The sequence below is a fragment of the Taurulus bubalis genome, assembly GCF_910589615.1.
Source record: "Taurulus bubalis genome assembly, chromosome: 7".
Classification (NCBI taxonomy): domain Eukaryota; kingdom Metazoa; phylum Chordata; class Actinopteri; order Perciformes; family Cottidae; genus Taurulus; species Taurulus bubalis.
The window spans coordinates 1,562,334-1,572,500 of NC_136595.1; the positions used below are offsets into that span (position 1 = coordinate 1,562,334).

General features: G+C 45.9%; 1 protein-coding gene across 1 annotated transcript in view; it reads right to left on the reverse strand.

Annotated features, from left to right (window-relative positions):
* The window catches only part of LOC306739447 (cadherin-2-like), a gene marked incomplete at both ends in the record, with an annotated part of 43,710 nt that overhangs the window by 22,846 nt on the left and 10,697 nt on the right, over nt 1–10,167 (reverse strand). The window contains 3 exons of the mRNA XM_079221466.1: nt 612–845; nt 5,157–5,299; nt 9,781–10,034. Coding sequence (XP_079077592.1) covers nt 612–845; nt 5,157–5,299; nt 9,781–10,034 — 631 coding nt within the window. The remainder of the gene's footprint in view (nt 1–611; nt 846–5,156; nt 5,300–9,780; nt 10,035–10,167) is intronic.

Here is a 10,167-nt window from a genome sequence, read left to right on the forward strand (position 1 = left end):
CGCTATAGCCTCCACATGGAGACGGTTTGAAATATTTCACCGTAGAAGTTTGACGTAAATTGACAATCCAAGTCACGAGTCAATTCACAAGTCTCTTAAACAAATTGCAAGTCAGGATGTGTTTCAGGTCAGTCCATGCTGATCATTAAACTGATACGCTCTCTCACAGTATTAGCATTCAATCAATAAGGCATTCCTGCTGCCTTTCTTTTCTATTGTTTCTTTCTGAAATGAAACATGACGATTGGATGTCAGCTCTCAAGTATCTCTAATGTAAGTCTCCTGGCAGCCAAGTCAAAGAAATGGATCATTTCTGTGACTTAAGTCCAACGATAGTCTCAAGTGCCACTCTGGTTGAAATGATTGATTGGACCTAGAGTTGCACAACATAATGAGGCAAAGCCTTTTTGGACTCTCAGGAGACTGCAAGTCAATCCAGTAGCTTTTGGAAGGTGGACATTGTCAGCATGCGATCTAGCTATGGACGGACTTTATGAACAACCTTCATTTTTATTCTGGGCTGTATTCTTCCCTTTAAGCAGAGACAGAATGTGAGAGTTAATGCATGAAAGAAGATGAATAACAGAGCGGACACATCATCCCTTACTGACCATTGACGCGATTCAGCGTCCAGTTGCGGCGTACATCTGATGGCCGATTGGCCAGCTCGAAGACGAAGGGTCCCGCGTTCGGGGTCAGGTCGGGGTCACTGGCCGTGATGTTGATGGCGTTGGGATCGGGCCGCTCACACATTTCCACCTCGGGGGGGAAGACGTGAGGGGCATTGTCGTTTATGTCCAGCAGGTACATCTGAAGGGTGCCGGTCCCGCTGGCAGGAGGGATACCTGGTAACAGGAGGAAGATGTTCAATATTTTACGTTGTGTTTTTACTTCACTGTTATTTTAAGCTGTGAAAATGCACAAAACATGTCTTCTACCACAAATAGCTAAAAGCTCATTTTCTACTTTGGCGAAATCATGACCCTCCCTACCCTACCGCTGATATTCTGACCAGATCTCAAACCCAGCCAACCCAGTAAAGAAATAGTAATTTTCTCATAGACTTCTATACAACCAGAGGAGTCTCCCCCTGGTGGTGAGGAGAGAGAATGCAGCTTTAACACATGAAGCATATACTTCTATACAACCAGAGGAGTCGCCCCCTGGTGGTCAGGAGAGAGAATGCAAGTTTGAACACATGAAGCATGTACTTCTATACAACCAGAGGAGTCTCCCCCTGGTGGTCAGGAGAGAGAATGTTTATCCCACTTCCTCATTGGCTTTACTTATCAGAACAAAAGGTTTCCACCTTGGGGTCTTGTGATATTGCGAGCATCCAGCTGCCGTGCAAGGTGAGCACGATAGCTCATGTAGTGTAAAAAATTAAAAGGGTTCTTCCTCTGGGGAGGGTGATCTGCTCAGTAAATTAAAAAGCTATCTGGCCATTAACATACTGCTACTCTGGTGATCTGCAAAAATCATTCTTTGGAAAGGAGCCAAACCAACAATGAATGCATCTACTAAGAAGTATTGTCTGTATGGGGAAGTCAGAAAGTATTGAGAGATACAAACACATTGGTTTGGTTTTAGTCTCTTCAATGGATTTGTTGACAATAAGAAACATATACGGAATATCAACAACCTCGTCCTTTAACACGATAGGATTCACAGTAAAATCTTGGATGGCAGTATATGGGGGATAATCACCGCTGTAGTTATTGGACAATAATGCAGGCAAGCTGGCTAACTACTGCTGCAGAGTATGCACATCCTTCCAGCCATGCATACTATTACAGTGACAGCGCTACTACATCACTTATCTGAGATGAATGCCTGTCCTCTGTCTTCCCCATGGACACAGTATGGACACAGTATGCTCAGCCATAGTAGGTGACCGGTGCACATATGGTGACCGCTGAAAAACTGCAGACATTTACCCTCTTGCACGGGCTGGCCTGTGTTTGTCTTTGTGCATCTTTTTGTTTTTTCACTAGAGATTGCCTTGCAGTGCACGTGTGCTCAGCGAGGACAGGAAATGTGCTCAGACGGTCAGTGAGCAGGAAGCTCGGAGCACAGCGGGGTCTCTGTGTGGAGTGGATGCTGAATGACATTCCTCTTCAACAATTTTCCACTCTGAACAGAGAATCCCCCTTTTTCTGTGGCTATGAAGCCCTGTTATGATCAGCCAAAGAGCAAGACTTTGGGAACGATGTACTAAATAGGCAGAAAATTAGCGGGAGCACTGTGTCCAAAAGCCAACGCAACCCGCCAAGCCTTTCCTGATCGACATATTTGATTACGGGAACACAGAATTGAAATGTAATTAAAGGAGGACAGTGTGATCAGTTGTTAACAGGACGGAGTCTTCCTCTTCCCATTATGTGAACTGAGAGCTTGACTTCAGGCTGAAGACCTGGCAGTACCCAAAGTAAGGGCTGGGCCTCAGACAAGAGACAATCTATTCCTCCCATGTGAAGGGATGAGTGTGACACTAGCAGCATTGTTGGAGGGGTTGCGTAATACAGGGTTGATGTGACATCACTACAATGGCTAAAACCATAGGCTGTATGTATAGATGAATGATGCTTCTCCACTTCCTCACAGCGCACAAAAGGGAAGCCCAAATGTCCTGGATAGGGCCGCTGCCATCTGGCACTGTTGTCGCCCTTTGGAGCCAGAGTATATGCAGCAGCTCGTTAGTGTTAAAGTCACCTAGCGGCTACATTAGCACAACAACTGAACTCAATATCTCTGTGAATACATTTACGAGGACAGTGATGTTCTATGACAGACTCATGATTCTGGTTTCAGAAACATCACCGTCTCAGCTCTGGCTATCCTCAATGTTGCTAAGCTAGCTAGCAACACGGTAGGTGGCTGTATGGACCTTTGACTGTCTATAATTATCTATGTTTGAAACAGATCCACGTTACAACCCACCTCTCAATCAGAGCAGCTGTCAATCATAATGCCACACCCCCTTTTTACAGCATCAAATAATCAATTAAAACCAAACTTCTCTGTAAAGAAAATGACATGATGGAAAGCATATTTGACTAGTACTTTGATTTTTTTGTTAGGCCATGTCCCATCTGCAGGATTTATGAGCTATACTGCAGCCAGGCACCAGGGGGCGATGGAGAGAGCTTGGGCTTCACTTTCGGGGAGCGGTCATGCTCCTTTATGATGAATCACATTTAAGATCAGATATTATATAGAATTATTATGTTATATAGAATTCAGATATACAATGGCCTTTCTAAACGCATTAGCTTGTGTGGAGCTAGTATCCTGAATGAACACTGGATGAAAAATAAAACCTATACCTTCATCATTTTATAAGTAAAGATGTTTTCAAGCCCCACTGCGATCAGACAAAAACATCAGGTATGACAAAGAAGAGAAAAAGCGTCTTTGGAGATTGCTTAGAAATGCTCCTTTGGTCTGAAGCATCATCTCAGTGGGCGGGCCGGAGCCTTTTGACTGAAAGCCTTCAGGCCAGCCAGACACTACAAACAAACCTGTCAACACACCATAGCTCACAAGCCAAAGAGGGACAGCTTTTAGTTTGAAGGGGCACTGAGGAGGAAGCTGCAGCTGACTCGTGAGCTGACAGGAAGTGAGCGCTCTTCTTTGTGGGGACGTTTGTTTGGTCGCTCTATCAGCGAGACGATTTTCAGAACAAGACCTTGTTTGTGGAATAGAAAGAGAGATATTCGCAGGAAGGTTTGTGTGGTTGCATCTCTAATCCTGCTCCTCTTCCTGAGTCTGGCATGAGACTCTTCACATGACCGCAGAACCAACTGCATTCTGACGAGTTCAGGAGGCGCTGTCATGAAATCAGAAAATACATCCGTTCCTCCCTTTTTGGAGCCGGAATTTTTATATAAAAAAATGACAGCGCATGTCATTTATGGATCTTCAAACTGTGGATGAAGAAACAACTCCATGCCGTTTTATTCCAGTTGGCATGTCCAGGCGATGCTCGTTCCTTCCTCAGCGTTCAGGTCAGAGTTAAAAGTGATGATGTCAGTAAGCTAATCAATAAGGTTATGAATGATTTGAACGCTACACTAGCGGTGTAACGTGATGCCTGTTTGTCAATGGAGTCGTGTAGCTTTGAGGAGAGCGACATCAGGACTTCTGTTGCCAGGCGGAAGGAAAACCATCCATATCAGTTTGGGGAAATATTTAGAATATCTTCACCGCTCTTTCTTGACGTCAGACGATCTTTTATGACGTGAAACTCCCGTGCCGATCAAAACACTTGGACTATGAAACACGTACTTTAACCAGCATGTCAACCTTCTGGTTATAAGGAACCCCACTGGGAAGCTACAGGATAATACAAAAACAATACTATTATAATTGGCTTTCCCTTTTAGCTGCTTTCTTTCTGAATAAGTAGTAGTGATGCAACGGGTCATAAAAAACAGGGTTTGGATCAGATCAAAAGAAAAAAAGTAGCAAATATAACTTTTAGAGGTCTCTGATTATGTATTTTTGCCGATCAGTGATGATCCATAATAACAGATACAGATCCTTTTATTGTTTGATTATGCAACACAGGTCATTTCTACAGCTCAGTAAACCAACAACAATTCTAATGTTATCTTTTTATTTGGTTATATTAATGTATAGTGCTTTTTTTCTTCATAAATAGGAAATGCAATTTTTGATTGATTAAAACACATTTTGTCATTAGTAATTTTAATGATTAAATATAGTTAATAATAATGTGCTTAGAGCTAGTATTAGTAATATCTATTTTATATTCATGTGAAAACATCAAACATCTGGATTTATTCTAGTTCATCACACTGATTGGTTGTTTACAAAGTCACATGATCAGAGACTAGAAAAACATAAACGATCACACATTTTACTGAAAGTGTGATGGTCAATGCTAAACTGTGTCATTAATCCAGAGTTCACATGGGGCTCTATAGGGAGCTCTCTACTCCCAATAGAGGAGTGTGTGTTGTGTAGTGAAGATTAGCGCTTAGCTTCACTAGCTAACGCTTCAAGTAGCACTGCAGAAGCCTGACGGTAAAACCAGCAGCACAACAATTACTGAAAGGGCACTGAGGCACAACCCACCTGTGTGTGTGTGTGTGTGTGTGTGTGTGTGTGTGTGTGTGTGTGTGTGTGTTCACCGTTATCAGAGGCCATGAATGTGACGTTGTAGATGTTGTTCTTGACGTAGGGAGACTCTCGGTCAAGGATGGCGATGGTGGAAATGCGACCGTTAACCGGGTCGATCTCCAGCCAGTTAGCCGGGTCAGACATCTTAGAGTACCTGGAGAGAGAGAGAGAGAGAGAGAGAGAGAGAGAGAGAGAGAGAGAGAGAGAGAGAGAGAGAGAGAGCATGAACACAGCACAGAGGCTGCTCTATCAGCTCCTGGCTTCAGGCCCAGCAGGTCCAGCAGCTGATACATGGAGGCTGCAGCGCTCACAACTCACTCATGTATTCTCCCTGCAAGTGATTCTACATTTAACAGATTTGAAAATCACATCAACAACTGAGTCTGCCAGTGTAAATGTGTTCTATAAGTTCTGGACTTGCAAACAAGCCAGAAGCAGAATACATTTGGCTCATCCAGAAACGGGACGTGTTCATCTGACAGATAGAGGCCGACAGAGTCGCGTTGAATCAACAGCAAAGTAGCACGGCTTCCCACAAAAAGGTGAGCAGCGCTGCCAGCGAGCAGCCGCACGCCGCCCCGCGAAATATTGTCGAATTTGTCAGGTTTTTAATTGGAGCGATAAAGAGTTGAAAGGCACGGCGATGAATAAATGGAAGAGCACCAAACGCAGAGCACAAAGCAGCAGAAATGTTCTCTGTGGCGCGCACCACGCCGCACAGTGCTGTGTGTGTGTGTGTGTGTGTGTGTGTTTTTGTGAACACAAAAGTGCGTCCACCATTGGCTGTTGCTAGGCTACAAATACTTCAGCACTACATTTAGAAACAAGTGGTGGGATGTGAAAGAAAGAGCAGCGCGGAGCAGGCGCTCTGGTCTGCAGCTGAACGAGCCGTAGAGCCGGAGACATGTCAAGACGTCTGGAGAGGAAGCTCTTCAGCTGGAGGCCGGGAACAGCGTGCGCTCGCGCTAACGAGAAGGCCAAACCTGCACCTGCCCGTGAAGATAGAATTGTGTTGTAAATACGAGCGGCCGACCCTTCTGTACACATCACTCCGGCTTCCTGCGGCGACCGGTCAGCTGAGCCTCGGCAGCGCCGCGCTTTTGGGACTCAGGGTTTCATTTCACGACGACTGCAGTGCGGGTCTCACTGTATCGCCTCCGCACTGGCTGATTTATTTGGTAACATCAAACTGGCAGTGCTCAAAGAAAACAATATTCATAACTATAAAATTCACCTCTGCATTGCCTTTTTACAACTGTAAAGACATTTCTTCCTGGTACTCCACAGATACACATATATACAGTATAAATATACATATATACATATACAGTGTGTATACAAGTATACATGTACAGTATAAATATACATATATACATATACAGTGTGTATACAAGTATACATGTACAGTATAAATATACAAGTATACATGTACAGTATAAATATACATATATACATATACAGCGTGTATATAAGTATACATATACAGTATATATATATATATATATATATATATATATATATATATATATATATATATATATATATATATATATATATATACAGGGTGCTGGAAAGGAGGCTCCGACCGCTTGTCGAACCTCAGATTCAAGACGAGCAGTGCGGATTCCGTCCCGGTCGTGGAACAGTGGACCAGCTCTTTACCCTCGCAAGACTACTGGAGGGGTCCTGGGAGTTCGCCCAACCAGTCTACATGTGCTTTGTGGACTTGGAGAAGGCTTTCGACCGGGTCCCTCGGGGTTTTTTGTGGGGGGTGCTGCGGGAGTATGGGGTGCCGGACCCGTTGGCACGGGCTATCCTGTCTTTGTACGCCTGCAGTAGGAGCTGTGTTCGTATCCTCGGTAGTAAGTCAGACACGTTCCCGGTGGGTGTTGGCCTCCGCCAGGGCTGCCCTTTATCACCGGTCCTGTTCGTGACCTTCATGGACAGGATATCTAGGCGCAGCCAGGAGGCGGAGAGGATCCGGTTCGGGAGTCTCGGGATCGCCTCTCTGCTGTTCGCGGATGATGTGGTCCTGTTTGCCTCCTCGGACTGTGACCTCCAGCATTCACTCGGGCGTTTTGCAGCCGAGTGTGAAGCGGCAGGGATGAGAGTTAGCGCCTCCAAATCTGAGGCTATGGTGCTCTGCCGGAAACCGGTGGATTGCTCCCTCCAGGTGGGGACAAACTGCCTACCCCAAGCGAAGGAGTTCAAGTATCTCGGGGTCTTGTTCACGAGTGAGGGTAAGGTGGAGCGGGAGATCGACAGACGGATCGGTGCGGCTGCAGCAGTAAAACAGGCGCTGTTCCGGTCCGTCCTGGTGAAGAGGAGCTGAGCCGGAAGGCGAAGCTCTCCATTTACTGGTCGGTCTATGTTCCAACCCTCACCTATGGTCACGAACTTTGGGTCGTGACCGAAAGAACGAGATCTCGGATACAAGTGGCCGAAATGAGCTTCCTCCGCAGGGTGGCCGGGCTCAGCCTTAGAGATAGGGTAAGGAGCTCGGACATCAGGAGGGAGCTTGGAGTCGAGTCGCTGCTCCTTCGTGTCGAAAGGAGTCAGCTGAGGTGGTTCGGGCATCTAGTCAGGATGCCTCCTGGACGCCTCCCATTAGAGGTTTTCCAGGCACGCCCAACTGGTAGGAGACCCCGGGGAAGACCGAGGACACGCTGGAGGGATTATATCTCCCGGCTGGCCTTGGAACGCCTCGGGATCCCCCAGAATGAGCTGGAAAGTGTTGCGGGTGAGAGGGAAGCCTGGGTCGGCCTGCTGAACCTGCTGCCACCGCGACCCGACCCCGGATAAGCGGCTGATAATGGATGGATGGATACAGTGTATATATATACATATACAGTGCATATATACATATACAGTGTATATATACATATACAGTGTATATATATAAGTATACATATACAGTGTGTATATAAGTATACATATACAGTGCATATATACATATACAGTGTATATATACATATACAGTGTGTATGGTGACCAAATAATTGAATGAAGAGGAATCTTCATTCTCAGATCAGTTTGAAGAGTGCATGTTTGATATTTTATAATGCGCTGTGGGTTTTGCACTGGTCTGGTCTCTCGCCCCTCAAAGTCCTGGTCTTGACTCGGTCTCGATACACTCCGGTCTTGGTCATGACTTTTCGTTCTGCTTTTGAGTGAACAGCTATAAATACTTTTGCATTCTGACAAGGCCTGACAACGTGTGGAACCAACTGGTCAATTCTAGAATAATTAGAGCAACCCCATTTAATCATTGATCCAATCCACCCAACCAACCAACTACCCCCATCCCCAACCAACCAACCAACCAACTACCCCCACCCCAAACCAACCAACTACCCCCATCCCCAACCAACCAACCAACTACCCCCACCCCAAACCAACCAACTACCCCCACCCCAAACCAACCAACTACCCCCATCCCCAACCAACCAACCAACCAACTACCCCCACCCCAAACCAACCAACTACCCCCATCCCCAACCAACCAACTACCCCCACCCCAAATCAACCAACTACCCCCACCCAACCAACCAACCAACCAACCAACCACCCCCCACCCCCTCAACCAACCAACCAACTACCCCCCACCCCCTCAACCAACTACCCCCATCCCCAACCAACCAACTACCCCCACCCCAAACCAACCAACTACCCCCACCCCAAACCAACCAACTACCCCCACCCCAAACCAACCAACCAACCAACTACCCCCCACCCCCTCAACCAACCAACCCACCAAACTACCCACCCCCTCCCTCCCACCAATCAACCAACCACCAATGTTCTATATCCATACGCGTAAATAGATTCAACCAAAAATGTTATTGATGAGACCAAGCAGTGTTACATTTGGAAAACATTTCTATCTTCTTTTAACAAAGTTATGTTCAATTTCAACAAGCCATACTTCACATTTTTATAATTAGTTGACATACTAGTGAATAGCAAGTTGAGCCCTACAGCTGTCATTATGGTGTCTTTATCGCTGATGATATTCTAGCCATAACAAACTGTTTTTACACACAGGGCACTTAAAAATGATAATTAGTAAAGTGGATGGAGCTGAGCATGTAGAGACAATACACTCCACTCAGTGAGCTCAGAAACTTTAACCTAAACTTTCTATTTTTCTAATTCATCCCTAAGCGATGTGTGGGCCGTGAGGCTTGTTGTCGCTCCTCCAACACTTCCTGTCTTCATATGAGCTCATGTTCCCAACGAGGAAGTGAAGAGGCAGAGAGCGGCTTCATGCTCATTCTACCTTTCATCTAATCACATGAAGATGTGCACTGTATTAATATGTGTATTAATAGATTAAACAATATTGTAACGAGGCCTTGCATGCATTAAATGCATACTAATGAGCCAATACCTTTTTCAATGACAGTCATTTACAGTCACTTCACAATGAATTCTAATCAATGAAAGGCTAAATTAGAAAATGAAAAGGGAAACGGATATTCAAAGGTTCTTCTTATCAAAAGACAGTAAACGATTTCTTGAACTCTCTATTCCAACCCGCTCAACCTCTTCACAGTGAAAGTGTTTGAGTTATTAAAATGATCTTAAGCACATTTTGACTCCCACTGAACCTCCGTGAGAGGGAAGACTTCTTACCGGACAGTTTGCCTCAGGAAGCGGTCGGGGTCCTGGGCGGTGAAGCTGGTGAGCAGGGACCCCGCGGGCAGACCCTCCTCCAGTTTGATGGACTTGGGATTGGGACTGAACTCTGGACTCTCGTTGACGTCCAGGATCCGCACGGAGACGGTCGCCGTGGACTGCCGCGGCAGGTGAATTCCCCGGGCCAGCGGGACCTCGTTCTCGGCCTCCACCGTCAGCATGAAGGAGCGGGTCAGCTCAAAGTCTATGGGCTGGAAGAAGGAGGGCCGGATCACATGGCCGTCAACGACCACAGGGTCTGGGATCAGCTGCTAGATCCTTTAAGCCCTCACCCTCACCCTATGTATTGTTTGAGTTGTGTTTAGAGGTTGTACATGGGGATTA